We start from the raw sequence: 24,094 nt of genomic DNA on the forward strand, positions 1-24,094 counted from the left end.
CACCGTGGTTATCTGGGTCATTATCTCTTGTATAGTTCTGTGTATTCTTGCCACCTCTTCTTAATATCTTCTGCTTCTGTTAGGTTCATACCATTTCTGTCCTTTATTGTGCCCATCTTTGCATGAAATGTTCCCTTGCTTTTGAAGAGATCTTTCCCATTCTATTGTTTTTCTGTTTCTTCACATTGATCACTTAGGAAGGCTTTCTCATCTCTCCTTGATATTCTTTGGAACTCTGCATTCAAATGGGTATATCTTTCCTTTCTCCTTTGCCTTTTGCTTCTCTTCTTTTCTCAGCTATTTGTAAGGCCTCCTCAGACAACCATTTTGCCTTTTTGCATTTCTTTTTCTTGGGGATGGTTTTGATCACCACCTCCTATACAATGGGGTTTCCCTTGTGGCTCAGCTGGTAAAGAATTCATCTTCTATGCAGGAGACCTGGGTTTGATCCCTGGGTTGGGAAGATCCTCTGAAGAAGGGAAAGGCTACCCACTCCAGTATTCTGGCCTGGAAAATTTCATGGACTGTATCATGGGGTCACAAAGAGTCAGACCCAACTAAGCAACTTTCACTTTCACTTCACTTTCACTCCTGTAGAATAATACGAACCTCTATCCATAGTTCACGCAGTCTATCAGCTCTAATCCCTTGAATCTATTTGTCACTTCCACTGTATAATCTTAATGGATTTGATTTAGGTCATACCTGGAAATGATATAACCGTCAGTAAATACAAAAGATAATTTTTCCTTTATGTTTCTAAATACCTATCAGTTTTTTTTTTAAGTTTACAGTGTGGTATTTATAATATATGTAGAAGTAAAGTAGATAACAGTAATAGCACAAAGGATGGGAGAGGACAGTAAATGGAATTATGTTGAAATAAGTTTATCGTACATAAAGTTGTGTAGTATTAAGGCAGACTGATGATGGTGCATCTCTTACCCAGCAAAGGAAACAAGGGTATGGTGCAAAGTCCAGAGGAAACCAAAGACTGGCTCTGAAGAGTCCTCTCCCAATGGAGTTACACAGGATGTGCTTAATTCCTCCAGCATTATTATGACATCTGTGAAAACATTAGGCCTATCCCCATTAAGCACAGTGAACCATTATTAGGGAAGAACAAATCCAAGTTCCCAGATGCCAACTAAGGGCCAAACTGGCAAGGCCTTTCAGAGGATAGCAATCTCAGCCCTGCTATTTTAGTTCTTTTCTGCACTGTGGTTCAGGGCAGGCTTTGCAATGAGGAAAAGCAACATATGTGGGATGTTACAGACCAGGTGGGATAAGGAGGGTGTCTACAATGATGGACACTTAGTCTGAGGAAGTTATTTATATGGGTGGGGGCAATCTGCAATGAGGAATACATTCTCAAGAATAGAGAGGTGTATATATGGAGGAACGGAGTCAGCACAGATGACAAACTGCTTACATACAGGAGACTTGTTCAAACAAGTCAATGTACATTATCCCTATTGGAACCATATTTCTCACTGTGGAAGAGAGGAGTTATGAATACAAAAGAATGAAACCTGCATGGTTGGGTTGGAATTGGATTTAAGAATATGAATCAATAATTTAAGACATATTAAAGTAGGTGAAGCAATGTAGATGTAAATATGTGTCTGTGTGTGTACACATATTCTCAAGTTCTTTGCATTGAGAAAGCCTTGGAGTAACTACACCCCAAAAGCAATGAGCACACATATCACTCCTGTCTTCTAAGTTCTCCGTTGTCTGAGTCTGTTCAATCTGCCATATTTTTAGGTGGCTGCTTTTTGTGTGTTTTCTTTGGTACATGGCATGTGGGATCTTAGTGCCCCTGAGCAGGGATCAAACCTGCACCCCCTTCAGAGATAGCATGAAGTCTTAACAACTAGACTGCCAGGAAAGTCCCTTTATTTCCTTCTTTGTGCTTGCTTTTAGTTTAGTTTGCTCTTCTTTTTCTAGTTTCTTAAGTGGAAGGTTAGGTTGTTGAGATTTTTCTTGTTTTTTTCAATATAGGCATTTACAGCTATAAATTTCCCTCCAAGGACTGCCTCTGCTGCATCCAGTAAGTTTCAGTATGTTGTTTTAATTTTCATTCATCTCAATGTTTTTTCTAAGTTCTCTTGTGATTTCTTAATTGTCCCATTGACTAAGAATATGATTCTTTTAATTTCCACCGGATGGAAATTGGATGGTGTATTCTAGATGTGTTAGATCTACCAGGTATATAGAGTTGTTCAAGTCTTCAGTTTCACTGTGATCTTTTGTGTAGTTGTTTCCTATGATTTTATACCAATTACTCAATTCCCTGTATTAGAGTCTTCTTTTCCCCTTCTTAAAATACTTTTGAGAGATTTCTTTTTACCTCTAAACCATGTTACACTCATCAATAAGGAATTAGCTAACTATACTGATACCCAGGTAGCACAGTGATACCTGCCAACGCCAGTGCAGGAGACATGGGTTTGATCTCTGGGTCGCGAGTATCCCCTGGAGGAGGAAATGGCAAACCTGCTCCAGTATTCTTGCCTGGAAAATTACTCCATGGAGAGAGCAGCCTGGTGGGCTATAGTCATGGGTTTGCAGAGTCAAACTTGACAGTGACTGTACACATCCACGTGCACAGCACATACACACAATTGATATTAAGGCACATGCCTATGACTGAATTCTCTAAGGCATTAAAACTATACTCTAAAAAAATTAAGACATGAGAAAAAGTCACAGTACATCCTTATAATGAAGTAGGCAAACTATAAAGAATATGTACTGTCTGATTTCAGTTTTGTTAAAATTCGAAAGAAACTGGAAAGAAACTTCAAGAATCAAAAACGATTTGCTCAGTGTAAGTGAAGCAATAATATTCTAATTTTCCTTCCCCATGCTAACCTTATCCAAGAGTAGCAAGTACAGGATAGCTGGTACTTTAAAACTAGGTTGTACAGAATTCCAGCTCCACCCCTGACTAGTTGTTTGACCCTGACACAATTTTCCAAGCAGGAGCTAACCACAGTACCTGTATCAAAGGGATACTGTGCTGTGCTTAGTGTTCAGTCCTGTTGGACTCTTTGTGACACCATGGACTGTAACCTGCCAGGCTCCTCCATCTATGGGGATTCTCCAGGCAAGAATACTGAGTTGCCATGCCCTCCTCCAGGGGAATCTTCCCAACCTGGGAATCGAACCCAGGTCTCCCGCATTGCGGCAGATTCTTTACCATCTGAGCCACCAGAGGAGCCCAAGAATCCTGGAGTCGGTAGCCTATCCCTTTTCCAACGGAAGTTGCCTACCCAGGAATCGAACAGGGCTCTCCTGTATTTGCAGACGATTTGTTTACCAACCGAGCTACTGGGGAAGCCCGAAAAGATAATATAAGGATTAAATGAGCTAATACACTTTAAGTCCTGAGTGCCTACTACATAAGTGCTTTAATAAATGTTAGCAATTATCTTCCAACTACAATCCTTTCTGCATACCACAGCCAAAATGTAGCAGGTCACTCCGTTGTAAAAAGTGTCCCCTGGCTTCCTGTCTCACTCCGGGGCGGGGGGGGGAGGGGGGTAGAAAAAAAAGCAAGCTCTTTAACCCTGATTAGAAATTTCTGCTTGATCTGGGCCCTATTTACCACTTCGATATTCTCTTCATTTCTTCCCCTCAAAGACAACGCTCCAGACACACTACCTAATTTCAGATCTTAAAACACACTTACTTGAGTTTTGCACTACTTATCCTGCCTGCAAAAATCTTCACAAAAAGACTTGTCATTTGAAAGTCAAATTTAATCTTCTTAGAGCTTTCTGTGACTACCTCTTTAAATCAGCGACTCAGTTACTCTCTGTTGCTGCTGCTGCTGCTAAGTCGCTTAGTCGTGTCCAACACTCTGCGACCCCATGGACTGCAGCCCACCAGGCTCCTCCGTCCATGGGCTTTTCCAGGCATGAGTACTGGAGTGGGGTGCCATTGCCTTCTCCGCACTTACTCTCTACTATTACCCATCTGGAGAAGGACATGGCAACCCACTCCAGTTAATTCTTGCCTGGAAAATCAGATGGACAGAGGAGCCTGGCGGGCTACAGTCCATGGGGTCGCAAGAGTTAGACACGACTTAGCTACTTAACCACGACCACAAGAATATCCTTTTCATGAGGGCGATACCTGATACACACGTGTTCCATATTCAATTTTTGCTGAATGAATTATACTTCAATGTGTTTTATTTTCCTTTTTAAAGTAAAATCAATCCTATAAAATTTACGTATTATTTTAGGAATTACTACATAATACTCTGTCACTGGAGAAGGCAATGGCAACCCACTCCAGTACTCCTGCCTGAAAAATCCCATTAGTCGGCCTGAGCAACAGCTGCTATGGCAAACTAGGTGGTCTCTGGGTAAGTTTCTCGATCCTGTTTCCTCACTTGAAAAATTGAAAAATGGAAATGTTACCTATTTCATACGGTATTGCAAAAATTAAAAAACACAACATAGGTCAAAGAGCTTCAGGACTCAAAGAAATTTTTCTAGTTACAAACAAATTGCTCCTTAAACCTAAAGACCTCAGCTGGCAAATCTGCACCCAGACCTCCGCCAGCTTGGAAGAGTCGCTCTAGCCGCCGCCTTCGCCTCTATAGAAAGCAGGGGCAGCCGGGAAGTGGGGCGCCGGACCAGGAGGCCAGTGCACGCACTTCCGCCCCCCGCGTCGCTCGCAACCAATCGGCCTCTGATGTCCACGCCCCTTCCGCTCCAGGGAACTACCAGCTCCCAGAGCGTCTTCCGGTGGGAGCTGTGCCGCTCCTTATCATGGTGAGTTGGCCAGGGGAATGAGGGTTTCTTTTGTGATTCTTCTTATTCTCTCTGGTTCCGAAGCGGCCTAGAAATGCTTCAGCTGCCCAGAGGAGGGGTCGTCAGAATTATGCTCGAGGTCCCCGGAAGGAGTCTCTAGCGTCGGAGAGAGTGCCCTCAGAGCTCTGATGCCCCCTCGCTCCCTCACCCGGTTCCTTTGCGTCTCGGGACACCGGCATCGCTCCAGAACGACTTTTCGGCTCTGATGAGTGTATGACTCTTCGCTGCCGTGATATCCTTGATATAGAAATAAAAGTCTTTGCTGGTGTCAGTAACCACAACACCGACAAAAGATCTGAAAACAAGTCCACAGTAGCGACGACCGTATTAGTGATGCGTACAGCAGTGATGATAACGTTGCATTAATGAACAGCATGATTAATAGGCTATTGAAGCTGACGCCCCACTCTCCAAATTGGTTTTATTGAGTGCAGATAGCCGGGTACAGCACAACTTTGAGAAGGCCAAAGATTGGCGAAAGTCAAGGTGTCGGTCGTTCCTCTTACTGCAGCTTTTTTGGTGCTTTTGTAGATCCCAGTATACCTTAGGGCTTTAGGAATGTGCTGTTTAAATTTTGTTAGACAAGTTAGTTATTTTATTCTTTAATAAATCAAGTATATAGCTCTCTGAATTTCATCTAAGGGTAAGCAGTGGATTGTGATTTCAGTGTCAAAAGAGGTACACACCATTTTATCAGAAAAATTTATGGATCTCTTATTGATAGCCTGTATATGACAGAACGACCATGTTTCTGTGTCTACGTATTGTCATTCCATTTTTTCCTTGAGTGAATATGATGGAAAAAATGTCTTATTTATCTACTTAAATATTTTCTAAATTTCCTGTAATCTTTCCTTTAAACATGTAGAAAATAGGTAAAAGTTTACTGTTTTGGCTGACCAAATAGCCTCTGTGTTCAACATCAGAACATTCACCACTGTGTAGCAGAGTTAAGTTTCTAAAACTTGACCATACCAGTTCCTTGCTTAAAATTCTTCCTTTTTTTTTTTTTCTTTAGCCCACAAGCTAAAGACCTGTTTAGTATGGCAAGCAAAGACATCTGTAGTCTAGCTTCTTACCTTTGCAGGTTTTTTTCACGCATACATACATATATCCATATTCCAGCTACCAGGAACAGCTTGGGGATTGTGCTCTAAGAATTAGACCTTTGCGCTGAATTAATATGTGCTGTTCTATCTGCAAGAATCGTTCTCCATCCCTTACGTGTCCTTTAGTCTCTTTCCTGAGCCTTTCTGTCATGTCTCAAGGTCCTATTAAGTGCCTCCTTTAGGCTCCTATGAGGCTGCTTTTTACCAGTAGCATCTGTAGCCCTTAGCAGACTGTGTTACGATTGTGTATTTACTTGCTTGTCTTTCTCACTTCTTAGGCTATAAGCTCTTTAAGAGCAGAACCTATGTATTCACTGTCACATTCCCAGAGTCTTTTGTACAGTGCCTGGCCCAGAGGAAGTTTTCAATAAATACCTGTTTCAGAAAATGATGAATAAGTAACCTTGGCAGTAAATTTTTATATTTGAAACATTAGTAATAAGGGAAATACTAGCATTTAAGTTTTATTTTTAAAATTGCCCATTATTCATTTTAATAACATATACTATGTGCAAAGCATAGTGCTATCTTAGAAAATGTTGGGGAAATATAGCCCTTGTTATTGGTGAAGTTACTGAAAATGAACTTACCGTGCAAGATGACAGTATGAAGGCTAGCCTGTGGTGAATTACAAAACAAGTGGCATTAAAAAAAAAACTCATCTAAATAACGTAATACGGCTTCTTGCAGGAAGTGAACCAGTGAACTGAGTACTTTGTCCCTTTATTCCAGTCTCTTAGTCTACTTTTCATTACTCTCTTCTGGGTGAGGAAACAGAGAGGTCAGATAACTTGCTAAGTGCTACAGGGCTATTAGTGCCTGGGTTAGACCAGTCTGATCTTTTCACTGTAGAATTATCGATATGATCATGAGACAAGGAGTACACCAATATAGTGGAAATTGAGGAGAGCAATTTCCTCAATAGTGGAAATAGAGCAAGAGAGAAAATGGAAAGAAACAGGCTAACTCACTGAACACACTTGAGTTCCAGGTTGTAAAATTTGGTGTTTATTTTGATAACAGTGGAGAGCCAATATAATTTTAGAAAGAGTGACATTAAGATTAGGGTATTTGTAGTTGTTCCTCTACTATCAGAATGGCATCAGAAATGGACGTCTGCCTTTTAGAAACCTTATTGATTGTCTTAACCTGAAACTTAAAGTAACTGAAATAATTTTAAATGAGCTAGAAGTTAGAAGATATTCAAGAATAACAGTAGTAAGCAGAATTTATCTTTGGGACCAAAATATCCCACTCATAATTCTTTAAGAATAAAGTATGTTTATTAACATTAACATTTAGTAACATCTCAGATTAAAATAGCATATTGTTCCTTTTCAACTGAATTGACTTAGCAGAGCCTTAGGTTATTCACATACACTGATCTTTATTTGGGTATCAAAATTGGTAATACCTTTTTCTTGATGCTTTATTTTTACATTTTAAAGTATATCTTTAACTTTTTATTGTGTAAACTTTCAAACATGCAGAAAAGTAGAGAGAATATCATGAAGTCCCCATGTAGCCCTAACTTGGCCTCCACAGTTACCAGCATTTTGCTGTTTTTGTTGTGCCACATTTCTAGCACTCAGCCTATTTTCTGCCTTCGCTGAGTCTCAACATAATGCAACTAATGACATGTCAAACTTAAAGAAATGGAATATATCATTTTATAGCTACCAAGATGTTTCTAAATGTATTTGCCTGTAGGCAAATCATACTTCTGCTTGTATTGGATCTGAAACTTCACATTTTTTATCTGTTAACTCCCATTTCCTCTGTTGTCTGTAAAAAGCCAGTGTTTGAGTCAAATTGGCCAACTTTAATGAGATGGAAATGCCTCATTATGGTATAGTGGTATAGTGATTGTGGCCTTTACCATCTAGGAAAATGTTTTGTTAAAGTTGAAATCCAAATATTTAAGTGCATGGCACTTAGTAGTCAAGTTACTGTGTATGACCCATTGAAAATTGTGAAGGATATTTTTTTCTCTAGAAACAATTACTTTACCTTTGTAATAACAAAGATCTTCAGTTTATTTTTCTTGGGTTTTCTTTCTTATACATCCATGAGTTTCTTCAAATGTACTATTGTTTTATATTTGAAAACTTAGATTGAGAAGTATAGTAAGGACCCATCTTTGCCTTTTTCCAAATACCATTTATTGAATAACCCATACTTTCTCCTACTGATGTTGGATACTACCTTAATTTCAGGCTAATTTCCTATATGTGGTTGAGCGCTCCTTTATGATAAGGCTTTCTTACACTGTTTCCTGAGCTTGAGTGGCAAATCCCTCAGTGCTCACCACTGCCGTGTTCTTTCTCTGCTAGTACCGTACTGCATACTAGCAGGGACCACGGAAGCTAGATAGATGTCACATACTTTGAATGCCTAAGAGAGAAACTCAGAGGTTTGATTCTAGTAATACTTGCCAAACCTTTCATATATAAAGCTTTAATTAGGTAAATGGTATAATATCTTGGAAATTAGAGCTACTTGGAAACTGCTTTTCCGGTTCAAAATTGCCTAGGCAATCTATTTTACAGCAGAGGTTTTGGTCCTGAGCTAAAACTCCTAGATTTGAATTCCTGCTCAGATGTTACTAGCACTATGTACTTCAGTTCAGTTCAGTCGCTCAGTCGTGTCCGACTCTTTGCGACCCCATGAATCGCAGCACACCAGGCCTCCCTGTCCATCACCAACTCCCGGAGTTCACTCAAACTCACGTCCATCGAGTCAGTGATGCCATCCAGCCATCTCATCCTCTGTCGTCCCCTTCTCCTCCTGCCCACAATGCCTCCCAGCATCAGAGTCTTTTCCAATGAGTCAACTCTTTGCATGAGGTGGCCAAAGTACTGGAGTTTCAGCTTTAGCATCATTCCTTCCAAAGAACACCCAGGGCTGATCTCCCTCAGAATGGACTGGTTGGATCTCCTTGCAGTCCAAGGGATTCTCAAGAGTCTTCTCCAACACCACAGTTCAAAAGCATCAATTCTTCGGTGCTCAGCCTTCTTCACAGTCCAACTCTCACATCCATACATGACCACTGGAAAAACCATAGCCTAGACTAGACGGACCTTTGTTGGTAAAGTGATGTCTCTGCTTTTGAATATGCTATCTAGGTTGGTCATAACTTTTCTTCCAAGGAGTAAGCATCTTTTAATTTCATGGCTGCAGTCACCATCTGCAGTGATTTTGGAGCCCAAAAAAATGAAGTCTGACACTGTTTCCAAGGTTTCCCCATCTATTTCCCATGAAGTGATGGGACCAGATGCCATGATCTTCATTTTCTGAATGTTGAATTTTAAGTGTACTTAGTTTACTAAAAATTATTTCCACCACATAGGTTATTGTGAATCTTAAATAGACAAATACATGTAAGGTGTCTAGAATAATTGCTTGTCGTGTATCAAGCATTCAAGAAATGTTAGTTGTGATTTACTATATCACAGGAGTGCAGAAGCTTAGGTACTTAAATGCTGATTTGTATACTTTTTGTTTACTTTAAAGGGGACAATTCATCTCTTTAGAAAACCACAAAGATCTTTTTTTGGCAAGTTATTACAGGAATTTAGACTTGTAGCAGCTGATCGAAGGGTAAGTTATTTTTATTTCTTAATCCTAATTTTATTTATTGTATCAACAGTATTATAAAGTTGAAAAAGGTAATTTTTAAGACAAATATAAATCACTCTCAATTCATCACAGTGTTTTTATTTTTTTTGTTGGATAAGTAATTTGTTAATGTAAAACCACAGCACTTTAGTATACAGTTGTTATGCCTGGGAGGAAACTCAGCTTTTATTAGTTTTTTTTCTGATTTTAAAGAGTTTTGAAGAAAAATTGGTGATTGCCTTATGTTGTTAGTTTTTTCACAAATTAAGTGGATGTGGTCTGAAGCCATGTTTTCTCATTTTGAATGTAAGGCAGAAAACAAGTTTTTTCATTAAGTTAAACTTTGAGACTATAAAGAAATAATCGGTACCCATTTTGGTCACCAATGTAGACTTTCTAGTTATTATTCTGTTTTCATTGTTCTCATTACTGTCTCATTTATACTGTAAGTTCCTTGAGGGTAGTGACTATGTGTCTCTTGCTCACATTTTTAATAAAAGTATAAAATAAAATTTTAAATAATGCTAGCTTTATGTAACATAATAAGCAGAAGCAATAATATTGACCATGTCTTGTGATACTAAAGACTTCTTTGTTTTTTACCCTTTTATCTCCTGTTTATAAAACCTTGGGATATAATCAGAAGCCAGTAATTCTAGTATTTGGAAATATTGTCACCTCTAGATGTTAAAGTTCAAGAGCCAAGGGTAGGAAACTAACTCACCTACTTATGTATCTAGTCCATTTAGGATGCTCTCTTGAGAACAGACAGTTACGATGTTGATGGAAAACAACTCTATTGCAGAAGTAAGCAGGGAGTTCTTTAAGCACACTTCAGTGAAACACCGTACACCACAGAATAGGTAGTAGGAGCAAAACTGATACAGGAGCACCTGGATTATACAGACAACCTGTATCATAATTTAAATCTGAAGAGATCCACCTGGCTCATCGCTATTCATTACTTCTCCTGTCTTAGTTCTTAGTGATTGCATATTTCATATGAAAGATCCTTACCTCTCAATTCCTCACCACAAATCTTGTCCTGTGTTCCTCTCAACTGCCCACTCCTATGATCATACCATGCTGCTGCTGCTGTTCAGCTACTAAGTCATGTCCGACACTTTTGTGACCCTGTGAAGCCTACTATATGCCTATGTCCAAGAAATTTCCCAAGCAAAAATACTGGAGTGGATTGCCATTTCCTTCTCCAGGAAATCTTCCTGACTCAGGGATCAAACCCACGAGTCCTGCTTGGCAGGCAGATTCTTTACCACTGAGCCACCAAGGAAGCCTGATCATGCCATACACTTTATCATTCACAATAACTATCTTCCCATTGTCTCAGTTACAAGCATTTTACTCATCAGTCACCGTCTCTTGTCTTTCCAGTCCCCTTCTCTTACCAGGACCTCCAGTTCATTGACTCTGCTGTGTTTTCACTGTTTTTTCACGTCTCTTATTGTCAATTGCTTGCTTATCAATTTAGATTCTCTGGTCCATCATTTTCATTTTCTTGCACATGCCTTCAACCCCTTTGTTTCCATCTTCTGTCTATCATACTTTATTGGAAAATCCTCAACTTTATTAAGTCCACTCTACTCTGTACCTCATGCAAGCAACTGAGTGTAGCCTTAAACACAAAACCGTACTGACTGGTCTTACTTTGTTTTGTTTTGTTTTTTTATTTTTTTTGCCACGCCATGGCACATGTGGGATCTTAGTTCCCCAACCAGAGATTGAACCTGTGCCCCCTTCAGTGGGAGCACAGTCTTAACCATTGGTCCACCAGGGAAGCCCCTGGTCTCACTTTAAATTCATGATCAAGTATGCCATTTGCACTGCCCATACTGTATCTTCCTAGTTTATTCAATTTCCCACGTTCTTAAGTGACATTTTCTTTCACTTCTGTCCTCGAACTCCCCAAAACTTGTTCATCCTCACTCTAACCTGTTGGGTCTGGCTTCCTGTTTCTCTGAGGGAAAAGAAGCAATCAGGAGAAAACTTCTGCACCTTGTCATTAGCACATCTGCCGGCACTCTGCCTTCCCTCCCATTTCTTTGAATGAACTGTCTGATCTGGTCCATAAGGCCCATCCCTCCATTGTTGCCTTACTCAGAGCCAGGGTTCCTAGAACCATTCCTTCTTCTCTTGCATTGTTGTTCCTTCTTTAATCTTTCTCCTTCTCACATCATAATTACATGCCATAAATACCACTCTCAGCTGCTGCTTCCTTTCTCTGCTTGCTTTTGAAGCAAAACTATTTAGAATTGTCTTTACTCTCTTTGTTCAGTTTCTCTTCTCACTGTTTCTGTTAAGCAAAACCAGTCTAACTCTGGTCCCCACTTATCCACAGAAACTGCTTTTACAAGTACCTAATAACCTCTGTGTTGCCAAAAGCAATGGTCATCCTCATTTCCCATCTTATTTGGCCTTCAATGGCATTTGAATCAGTCTTCCTCCTTAAAGCATTTTATTCACTTGGACTCTGAACTGCCACCCTTGATTTTCCTCCTACTTACTTGAAAGCGTGAAAGTATTAGTCACTCAGTCATGTCCGACTCTTTGTGACCCCATGGACTGTTGCCTGCCAGGCTCCTCTATCCATGGGATTCCCTAAGCAAGAATACTGGAGTGGGTTGCTGTGCTCTCTTCCAGGGGATCTTCCTGACCCAGGGTTCGAACCCACATCTCTTATGTCTCCTGCATTGGCAGGTGGGTTCTTTACCACTAGTGCCACCTGGGGGGGCCCACTTACTTCTTAGTCTTTATTTTTTAGTCTCCTTTGTTACTCGCCTCCCATCTTTCTGACTTCTGAGTTTGGAGTGCCCAGGACTTAGAGAACTCTGGCCTCTCTTGTTTGCCTCATTCTGTCTTGGTGAGACTTTCACTACCATATGCTGATGACCCCGTATTTATATCTCAGCCTCTACCTTCTTCCCTACCTCCAATTCCTATATATAATGGCCTTCTCAACATTTTCACCCAAATATCTAATAGCCATCTCAAATTTAGTAAGATCAAACCCGAACTTTGATTTTCTATCACTTCTTCACCAAATGGCTCAGGCCAGAAACCTTGGAGTCACCTTTACCCCTCTCTTTCCTTCACTCCTCACAGCTGTTTTATAAGTAATTGCCAGCTCTGTCCTCGTAGTAGGACAGAAGCTGACTCTTCTAACAGCCACCTTCAAAGCTCCCATCATTCCCCACATGGTTTATTGCAAGCACATTCTAATGGTCTTCCTACTTCCATCCATGCCCCTGTGCAGCATATTCCAGGTTGAGAAGCTGAATGAGCTTTTTAAAATGAAAGCTAAGTCACTGCTTCATCTCATCTGGAATACATCCCAGTTCTTTTCCTGGCATACATGACACTGCTTAATGTAGCCCCAGACTCCTCTCACCTCTCCTGTCTAGCTGTCCTCAGCCCCTCTTTTATCTCAAAGTATTTGCACTGTGGTTTCCGTTTTCTCTCTGAGATGTCTGGATGCTTAGCATCTTCACCTCTTTCAGATTTCTGGGCACATGTCAGCTTATCAGAGAGTTCTTTTCTGACCACCCTATCTAGATGAGCAGCTCTTTAGTATCTTCCATTACTGTGTTCTTACTATGCTTTATTTTTTCTTTCTAGCACTTACCACCGCCTGACTTCCTATATTTGCTTCTTGTCTGTCATCCCATCTGGATTACAAGGTCCATGTTTCATTCACTGCTGTATCTCCAGTGCCTCAAATGCTATCTGTTACAAAATAGATACTCAAATGTTTGATTAACAGCTTGATTTGGCATGAGAATGGCATGTATTACATGCTTTATCTGCCTTTTCTGACTGTTACTGAATCCCTGTCCTGACTAGGCCCCTTGTCCAGTCATGTCCTCATTGGGCATACAGTCCCTCGTCCTGTTAACTTGTCATATCAGTTCTCAAGTTTCTAACATCCCCATGTCACCTGCTCTTCTGGTTTTGCTCCTCCTTGAGGAGGAAGTTCGAGAATGGTGTCTCCCATAAATTTATGCTGGGAATTATTGTTCTTCTTTTTGATGCTCCAGTAACGTATTCACCATAACAGCTATTGTGAAGATTTTTTCTGTATTTAAGTGTCCAGTCCTACTTTACCATATGCCTTAGTTTTAGGAAATGGCTTGTTTCTTCCTTAGATTTATAGCCTGTTACCTCTGTGCTCCATGACTGTCACTTCTTTCTGCCTTATGATTTCTGTCTCTTGAGTTACCTTCTTATCCTTCTCACTTCTGGTGGTGGTCTTCCTTTCTAGACCTACAGCTTTCATCTGTATTATAAAACCATCCTATCCCATACCTTTCCCATACCTTATTTGACCTTATCTATTTAAATATATAAATATAAATTATATGTTTAAACTTAACATTTCCAAATAACAACCTTCCACTATTTCATCTATACTTTGAAACAAGTGTTGGTCTCCCTATGTAGGGATTGGAGCAGAACAAAGTAAAAACACTTCACTTGATCTCGTCTTCCTTAATTTTTAGAATGCTATTCTTCCTTCCTCTGACTAAATCCAAGCTGTTTCAGATCAGTTCAGTCGCTCAGTCATGTCCGACTCTTTGAGACTCCATGAATCGCAGCATGCCAGGCCTCCCGGTCCATCACCATCTCCCGGAATTCATTCAAACTCATGTCCATTGAGTCGGTGATGCCATCCAGCCATCTCATCCTCTGTCGTCCCCTTCTCCTCCTGCCCCCAATCCCTCCCAGCATCAGAGTCTTTTCCAATGAGTCAACTCTTCGCATGAGGTGGCCAAAGTACTGGAGTTTCAGCTTTAGTATCATTCCTTCCAAAGAAATCCCTGGGCTGATCTCCTTCAGAATGGACTGGTTGGATCTCCTTGCAGTCCAAGGGACTCTCAAGAGTCTTCTCCAACACCACAGTTCAAAAGCATCAATTCTTTGGCGCTCAGCTTTCTTCACAGTCCAACTCTCATATCCATACATGACCACTGGAAAAACCATAGCTGTTTCAAGGTATATCTCAAATCCTCCCTTTTCTATGAACTTCTAAACTGTGGTAATCTCCTTTTTTAGCAGTCCTGTTTCTTATGACCTATTTGGTAAATAACCAAGCATTGTTCTGTTTTTGGTGGGTGGATGGGCAGGCTAACTTTATTTTGATGTAATTGCAAGCTTATAGAAAAGTTTTCAGATTAGTGTAACGAATTCCCTTATACCCTTTATTCAGATGCATCAGTTGCTTTATATTTTGCCCCATTTGTTTTATCATTGTCTCCATATATATGTTTATAGAGTCAAAATTATATTCAAATGTCATCTTATTTTCTCAACTATTTGAGAATTTATATGTCAGAATTTATTTTCTCTTGAATAATTCCCCTTCTCGAATTTTTTTAGGTTTATATATTGTGATAATAACTTGGTTGATGAATTTTTTGGGAAGTTTTAGAAACTGTAACCCTTCAGTTTTTTAAAACAGGTTGTGCTTATTCCTTTGAATATTAGAGTATGAATCCTCAAACTTGAGTGGACCCAAAGAAGTTTATCGGTGTTGTACAAGTAAGAATGATTTTCCTTTTCACAGTCCTGGAAGATACTGCTCTTTGGTGCAATAAACTTAACATGTACTGGCTTCCTGCTAATGTGGTGCAGTTCCACTAATAGTATAGGTATGTCACTGTTCTTATTTTTATAGTTAATTATTAATTTCACTTTTATTGTTCTCATCTTAAATAAAGGTATGTCTTCCTTAACATGGAATATATTATTCTGAAATACAACTTGAAAGATTTAAATGAGGGAATCTATTCCAAAAGTACCTTGTTATATTCTGTTTTGGCCCTGTCGCTTGGCATGTGGGATATTAATTCTCCAACCAGGGATTGATCCCCTGCTCCCTGCAGTGGCAGTGCAGAGTCTTAACCACTAGACTGCCAGGGAAGTCCCTCAAAAGTACCTTGTAAACTATAAAATTTGGTTCAATTGTTAGGCATTATTTAAAATGAGCTTTTTCAAAAGATTTAAATCTATTTGAAAAACGGAGGTTTCTTTTTATTTTTTAATTGAGGTATAGTTGATTTATGTTAATAGTTTCAGGTGTACAGCATAGTGATTCAGTATTTTTATAGATTATACTCCACTCAAAATTACTATAGGGACTTCCCTTGGTGAGGAAGCTATAGATTAATACATTTGTTTGTTTTATTTTTTAGATTTCATATATAAGTGATACCATATAGTATTTGTCTTTCTCTGGCTTATTTCCCCAAGCAGAATATACTCTAGGGGTTATCTGTGTTGCTGCAAATGGCAGATGCACTCCTTTTTATGGATGAGGAATCCTCCTTCCTGCCTGTGTGTCTGTTGATGGCCCCTTGGGTTGCGTCCATGTCTTGGCTGCTGTAACTAGTGCTGCTGTGAACACTGGGTGCATGTATCTTTGTGAGGTATTTTTAGTGATAGATTAGTTCTTCAATTTATGTAGTGTATAAATAAGATTTTGAGGTTTATTGAGTTTTTCTTAAAAGGTAAAACCTCTTAATATCTTTCTTGTGTTTTTAAAAACCTCTTATATTTTTATGTACCATTATTTGTTGTATTTCCTAACCATGGATTCAGTAACATTTTAATCAGTCTTTCTGTTGTTTTGCAGCTTTAACTGCCTATACTTACCTGACCATTTTTGATCTTTTTAGGTAAGTTTTAAAAACTCTCCTTAATGTTTTAAAGCTTATATAGAATTTGTCAATGAACTATACTTCATTTAAAAAAAAAAAGAAAGAGATGTCCAGAAAACTTCCCCGTTGTTTTACTTCTGACCTTAATTTGTGGTTACATGGGTGGTTTTTTTTTTCTATTTGTTAAAATGTACATATGTGCTTCATGCACATTTCTGTATAAATGTCCTATTTGGAATAAAACAGTAAAAATAAAAGAAGAGTTTATTGCACTGAATTTATGAACTTTTCTTTAATTAAAGGAAAGTAATCTGTGAAATTGGAGAAGGAAATGGAAACCCACTCCAGTGTTCTTGCCTGGAGAATCCCAGGGACGGGGAAGCCTGGTGGGCTGCTGTCTATGGGGTCGCACAAAGTCGGACACAGCTGAAGCGACTTAGCAATAGTAGCAGCAATCTGTGAAATAAGTAAAATTATCAACATGGATCATGTATACAAATAAAAACAATTAGAAGATATGCTGGAAGAAGATATCCCATTTACATAGCAACAGAAAAATACCCAGACGTTAGGTCAGTTGCCTACCTATAGATGAGTCAGCTATAGGTTCCTGCTAGGGAGCAGGAACATGTAAGAGCATACCAGTTCCCACTGGAACTGTGTAGATGGGAAAAGAAATGAGGGGTATTAATAACTGCAAAGCAAGTATGTGATTGTGAGATCGAGAGACAACCTGTCGGCTCCTGCTTTGGGGGACCTTTCTTATTTCCAGTGTGTGTGTGCTTAGTCACTCAGTGGTGTCTGACTCTTTGAGACCCATGGACTGTAGCCTGCCAGGCTCCTCTGTCCATGGGATTCTCCAGGCAAGAATACTGGAGTGGGTTACCATGCCCTTCTCCAGAGGATTTTCCCAACCCAGAGATAAAACCCAGGTCTCCCGCATTGTAGGCAGATTCTTTACCGTCGGAGCCACCAGGGAAGCCCCATGTTTCCAATAAAGATTACAAAGTGCTTGGACAATGATGTCTCCAATATCTGTGCCATAGGTGTGTTATAGGATGTCTTTTCATCAGTCACATAACTAAATCTTCTTGATGGATCTAAAACAGATAGTTGTTACCTGAATTTCACACTGTAGTAAATTGTCTTAGAGTGAATTTCCACTATACCTGGAAAGCAACCATAACTTTACCTCATCTAGAATATTGTCAAGGTGTTATTAATATTTAGTTTAACTTTTAACATAGATTAAATAAAGTTTATCAAAGTTGAAATGTTTATGCCTGCTACTACTACTAAGTCACTTCAGTCGTGTCCGACTCTGTGTGACCCCATGGACTGCAGCTTACCAGGCTTCTCCGTCCATGGGATTCTCCAGGCAAGAACACTGGAGTGGGTTGCCATTTCCTTCTCCAGTTTATGCCTAGAACCAAGTAAATATTCTTAATTATTACTATGTTATTTTTTGCAGGCTCAGTTATGGAAACCATTTAGGGTGGATAACTTACTGAGTAGAGAAAATATGAGTTTAAAGTATTCTATTTAACTGTCTTAATGGTATATCATAACTTCTTCTGTTTCTCCCCATGTTAAAACTCACATGTTAGGGTGTTTATTGTGATTAGATTATAAATCATTAGAATAATTTGTTGTTAGCCTGTGAACACTGTTACTTTTAGCAACTTAGGTATTCTGAAAACCAAATTTCTTTTTGTATGTCTTCTAGCTCTTGTTCTAATGCTGTATTTATTTGCCTTTTTACTTAGTTTGATAACTTGTTTAGTAAGTTACTGGGTGATGATGAGGAAACCTAGCCCTGCCTATTCATTTGGGTAAGTTCAATTTACTTTATTTTCTGCTAACTTATTGCTATTAAAATTAGTAGTTAAACTACTAAAGAGCTAGCTTGAATATTTGTAGAAAATAAGTATTGCCTGTTTAGTGTGATAATGATAAATAGTAAAATTAGATTTTAAAAAGCATCTTCTAAGAGGATTCTAGATAAGAAACATAGATGATTAAATTTAAATCATATTAAAGTAAAATGTTCACATTAGGTTCTTTGCTATTTTACAAAACAAATCTTAACATAAAATGTTCATTTTAAGGTCTTTGGTAATTTCTTATTTCAGTTAGAGAAAGTACAAAGGATTTTTGTGTATGTATCTTCTAGATGTTAAAGTAAGTGGGATACACTTTAACGTTAATGCAGTGGTAGAGGTATATTTTTCCCATAAGACTAGATTTGTGATAGCAGCAAACTGACAAAGATTTTAAGATCTCTGTGTCTATAGTTTAGAAATTGCTGAAAGCTGGAAAATAATCTTTTACATCAGAGGATTTTTTTTTTAATATTTATTCATTTATTTCACTGGGCCAAGTCCTAGTTGTAGTATGTGGGATCTAGTTTCCTGACCAGGGATCGAACTCAGGGCACCTGCATTGGGGGTGCAGAGTCTTAGCCACTGAACTACCAGGGAAGTCCCGGATGTTTTTATTATATTAGGAAAAGAAATGAATTCCTTTCAGATTCAAGGAAAGAACTAGAAAGAAAAATTTAACCTTGGTGAAGAAACTCTTGAACCAAACTTAACCTTTCTTTTCCATACCATTCATTGGGATTATATTCTTTTGAACAAAATCAGGTTTTATTTACTTAAATAATAAGACAGAGTGAACATGAAATTTTAATGCAAAATGAAAATATTTGTGTGTCACTGAAATTTAATAGAGTTGGACTGTTACTATGATAACCATTTGTAGAGAATACATATCTGTATATGGAAATCTTAACTCTTGAGTCAGGCTTTTGGTGGTGACAGAAATCCAATTCAAACTAATTTGGTGGGAAAATGATAATATACTTGTGTGGGAAGACTGAGGTAAGCTGGCACAGGGACACTCAGGACATTGTCTTTCTCTTACCTCAGTGGCCTGCTTTTCTCTGCATGTCAGGTTCGGTTTCTCAGACCATTTTTCTCCACTCTGCTGGAATGATAACTTCTAGCAAGACTTGGAACCTTCTCACCTTCCTCCTAGACAGGAAAGGACTCTTCCCCAGCTCTAGTTCTGAAAATTAATGAGAAAGAGCTGTTGGTTTTTCCGCCTTGGTATAGATGTTAGTTTTTTTAGTTTAGCTCCTGTGGCCAGGATACAAGGTTTAATAAGGACATGACAGCTCCCATTTTGGTCTCATTGCTTAGAGAATAGGAAACGAGAGAGCAATTAAATATAATTACAGTCAGTTGCATGGCTTGAAGTATCATCTATATCTGATAATCCCAAAATTCAGTTCTGTAGCACTGAGATTTACCTCATGTCAGTGTTCCCTTCATGCCAACTTCACATGGGTGCCTAATTGATGTCTTAAATTCAAGCTAAATTTCCTGTTTTGTTTTCTTTCCCCAACATCTGTTCCTCTGTAGTTTTTCCCATCTTAGTAAATACACAGCCACTTAGTTGCTCAGGCAAAATCCTCGATTATTCTCTCATCACCCACATTTATCCATCGGGAGGTTATGTCAGGATAACTTACAAACACATCCAGAATCTGCCTCCACCCCCATTTCTGTCTCCAGTACTACCATCCTAACCAAGCTACCTTCATTTCTTGCCTTCAGCAACATCCTGCATCCTAATTCTAACTAGTCTGCATACTTTGCTTTTCCCAACCCTTGGAGTCCATTCTTTGTGTAGCAACCAGTGTTTGTTTGGTTTTTTTTAAGCCTAAATCATGCTATCATTCTACTCCTTAAAACCATCCAGTTGTTTCCTATCACATTGAGAGTAAAATCCTGACTCCTTTCCCTTGTTTATAAAGGCTGTGTATGACTTAGACCCAACCTACTTCTTTTCAAGTTACCACTGTCATGCACTCTGTCTTTGTGTCTATAATTTGAATATAACTTATTCTTGCTTTAGGATCTTTATACAGACTATTCTCTCTCCTTGAGATGCTCTTCACCTGATTCTTTCAAGATAAGCCCAGTTTTGTTATTCCAGTCTTAATATTACCAAGTGCTAATATCATTAAGTGACTGGGCGCAGTCTACAATGAATTCTGAAATAGATCACCTAGTTAGTCTTTTGTCACATCAGACTGGACTTCCCTGGTGGCTCAGACGGTAAAAATTCTGCCTGCAATGCAGGACACCCAGGTTCATTCCCTAGGTTGGGAAGATCCCCTAGAAAAGGGAATGGCAAGCCACTCCCAGTCTTCTTGCCTGGAGAATTCCATGGACAGAGGAGCCTGGCAGGCTGCAACCCAGTCCATGGGGTTGCAAACAGTCGGACACGACTGAGTGACTAACATTACACACCAGACTACTATAATTCTCTGTATAGAACTTATCAGTTATTTGTTTTTTTGTCTCCCCCTTTAAATATAAATTTCTTGGTAGCATGGACTGTTATCTTATTCTTTTCTTATATCCTTGTACAGTTTGATGAATTTTAACAGATAAATATACTTGTATAACTACTATCTGGATCATGATATAAACCATTATAAGTTCCCCCAAAGCCTCCATTCATGACTTAAGGTTGAGTCAAATGCCGAGAAAAGTAACCAGTATTCTGATTGCTGTCATTTCAGATTATTATTGCCAGTTTTGAAATCATATAAATGGGATTGTAATATGTATCATCATATAGCAGTAATTCATTCTTGTTCTTTGCTCTAATGTTCCAATATGCCAATATACGTTTATATGTTCAACTATTGAAAGAAATTTAGATAATTTTTACCTTTTTGTTATTATGAATAAAACTACATATGCTCATTTTGTACTTTTCTTTTGGTATACATGTGTGCTCATTTATGTTGGGCATATGTCTTTGAGTGAAATTACTGTCATAGGACTTGCATATATTTGTCATTAGAAGATAGGATAATTCCAAGCAGTTCTCCAGAGTGGTTTTGCATTTCTACTGGCAGTATATCTGAGTTCTAGTTGCTTCAGGTCCTTACCAACTGTTGGTATTGCCTTTTTTTTAAAAGCCATTCTAGGATGTGCAGTGGTATCTCATTGTAGGTTTAAGTTATTTTCTTGATGAGTATTTGAGCACTTTTTCTTATGTTTATTAGCCATTCAGATTACCTCTTTTCTGAAATGCTTGTTAAAGTGTTTTATCCATTTTTATATTGGGTTGCTTATTTTTTCTTATTGATCCATAGGAGTTCTTTCTCTTTCATTCTCTTAAAGCTATCTTCTGATGCATGGAATGTTTTTAATTTCAATGATAAATTCAGTTGATCAGTCTTTTCCTTTATGGTTAGTACTTTCTGTGTACTTGTCAAGAAATCTTGGCCCAAGATCATGAGATACTCTTCGCTGTCATTAGGAGTTTTACAATTTGACCTTTCACATATAGGCTTAACAATCAAACTAGAATTTGCTTTTTGTATATGGTTTGAAGTAGAGGTCAAGGCACATTGGTTTCTATACAGCTATTCAATTTGATAAAACATTAATTGAATCAAGTTTCTTCTTTTTTATTGCTTTTATGTGCTACTTTTTCATTAATCAAGTAACTGTATATGTTGGTCTGTTTCTAGATTCTCCTTTCTCTTCAAAGTGTATTTGTCTGTCTTTGCATCGGTTCTGTACTGTGTTAATTACTGTAGTTTGAAATCTTGCAGTGGAATACTGTAGTGGAAATCTTCCTACTTTGTTCTTTAGACCTTTGCTTTCCTTCACCTTTTGCATTTCTATGTGCACTTTAGTATCAACTTATCAATATCTACAGATAACATTGCTGCATTTACATACTGTTTTTTCCATACCCTCCTATAACCTACTTTTCTTCATTTATTTCCTTTCATGTCAGTAAATACATTTGTTATATTTTTAGTAATACATAATGGTCTTTTGTTGATTCCAACATTTTTCCATTACCAATAGCAACGTGATGTATGTCCTTAATTATTTTATTATTTCCTGAATTTTGTACCTCCTGGAATTAAACCAGCTGATTTGAGGAGAAAAAAAGTAATGTGATGAACATCCTTAATTATTTATTATCTTTTCTGAACATAGTTATTTCCTTGAGAAATTTTAGTGTACGTACATACTACAAATGTTGAATGCCATTAAACTGTGTATAGTGGTAAAAACCAAGATAAATAAGACAGCAGTCCATGGCCTCCAGCTGATAGTTTAGGGATAATAAGACATATGTAAATGTGACAGGCAGTATCAGTTCAGTTCAGTCACTCAGTCGTGTCTGACTCTTTGTGACTCCATGAACCGCAGCACCCCAGGCCTTCCTGTCCATCACCAACTCCCGGAGTCACCCAAACCCATGTCCATTGAGTTGGTGATGTCATCCAACCATCTCATCCTCTGTCGTCTCCTTCTCCTTCTGCCGTCAATCTTTGCCAGCATCAGGGTCTTTTCAAATGAGTCAGCTGTTCGCATCAGGTGGCCAAAGTATTGGAGTTCCAGCTTCAACATCAGTTCTTCAAATGAACACCCAGGACTGATCTCCTTTAGGATGGACTGGTTAGATCTCCTTGGAGTCTAAGGGACTCTCAAGAGTCTTCTCCAACACCACAGTTCAAAAGCATCAATTCTTTGGTGCTCAGCTTTCTTCACAGTCCAACTCTCACATCCATACACGACCACAGGAAAAACCATAGCCTTGACTAGATGGACCTTTGTTGGCAAAGTAATGTCTCTGCTTTTGAATATGCTGTCTAGGTTGGTCATAACTTTCCTTCCAAGGAGTAAGCGTCTTTTAATTTCATGGCTGCAATCACCATCTGCAGTGATTTTGGAGCCCAGAAAAATAAAGTCTGACACTGTTTCCACTGTTTCCCCATCTGTTTCCCATGAAGTGATGAGACTGGATGCCATGATCTTAGTTTTCTTAATGTTGAGCTTTAAGTCAACTTTTTCACTCTCCTCTTTATCGTAGTGATTAAAGTCATGAACACTAGAGCCAGAGTGTCTGAGTTTGAAAATCTGACTCCTCCACTTGCTAGCTATATGACTAAACAGTTACTCTTACTCTTGGGCTTCAAGATCCTTATCTCTTACTTATTTATTTTTTTAAAGAGGGATAGAATCACCCCTCATAAGGATTTAGATGAGATAATGTGTTAAGTACTTTGACTGGGTGTCTAACATAAGATGGGTCAATTAAGTGTTAGCTGTTATTATGATAATGAATATTTCTAGAGAAAAAAAGCCATAAAGAATATATGTTTTATAAATAGGTACTCTTTCTAAAATCTAAGATATTCACTGTTTATTATCATTCTAGAAACTAGATTTTTTAAACAGTGTTTGACTTATAGTAGTTACACTTGTAGTGAGTGAGTGATGTGTTTTACAGATGCTAGTTTGTGAATTGAAAAAATTATGCTAATTTAATTAATTTTCCAATTTCAGATTTGAAAGATTAGAAGTCCTGGCTGTATTTGCCTCCACAGTCTTGGCACAGTTGGGAGCTCTCTTTATTTTAAAAGAAAGGTACATTTGTATATGATGTTTCTGTCACTGCAAATTCTACCTGTGCTACCTTTGGAAATATGAAAGAATCCAGTGAGACATTCTGGTTAAAAGGGTATACAAATTAATATGAACAATGCTGGAGATTTGATAGTACAATTTCTTCATGTTTCAGACTTTTCTCCCTCTTTATACCCTTCTTTTATTACCTTTGATACTACTAAATCCAGTCATAAGTAGATGTGAATAAAAGGAAGGGATTCAGTCAGACATATTCAGGTTTGTTAGAGAAGGATTGGACATTGCACCTTGAGGATAACTTGTGGGTCTGCTTGTCTCATCACTACTAGTAATCAACAGGTCATATTTAAAAGTTTTGTGAATTTATTAGATTAATTATGTATTTAATAAAG

The 24,094-nt window shown here is 38.4% G+C and overlaps 1 protein-coding gene across 3 annotated transcripts in view; it reads left to right on the forward strand.

Moving 5' to 3' along the window:
* Nucleotides 1–4,687: 4,687 nt before the first annotated feature.
* SLC30A6 (solute carrier family 30 member 6) overlaps nucleotides 4,688–24,094 on the forward strand; it is a 48,874-nt gene continuing 29,467 nt past the window's right edge. Inside the window, exons 1-6 of one of the 3 annotated variants that reach the window (XM_027554966.1) lie at nucleotides 4,688–4,790; nucleotides 9,452–9,538; nucleotides 15,135–15,219; nucleotides 16,203–16,245; nucleotides 17,994–18,059; nucleotides 23,622–23,702. In XM_027554966.1, the coding sequence (XP_027410767.1) occupies nucleotides 4,788–4,790; nucleotides 9,452–9,538; nucleotides 15,135–15,219; nucleotides 16,203–16,245; nucleotides 17,994–18,059; nucleotides 23,622–23,702 (365 nt within the window). In that variant the 5' untranslated portion in view covers nucleotides 4,688–4,787. Of the gene's footprint in view, nucleotides 4,791–4,857; nucleotides 5,316–9,451; nucleotides 9,539–15,134; nucleotides 15,220–16,202; nucleotides 16,246–17,993; nucleotides 18,060–23,621; nucleotides 23,703–24,094 lie in introns of those variants that run through there. The other 2 variants (XM_027554967.1, XM_027554968.1) reach the window with 2 other exon arrangements.

The sequence above is a fragment of the Bos indicus x Bos taurus genome, chromosome 11 (assembly GCF_003369695.1).
Source record: "Bos indicus x Bos taurus breed Angus x Brahman F1 hybrid chromosome 11, Bos_hybrid_MaternalHap_v2.0, whole genome shotgun sequence".
NCBI lineage: Eukaryota > Metazoa > Chordata > Mammalia > Artiodactyla > Bovidae > Bos > Bos indicus x Bos taurus.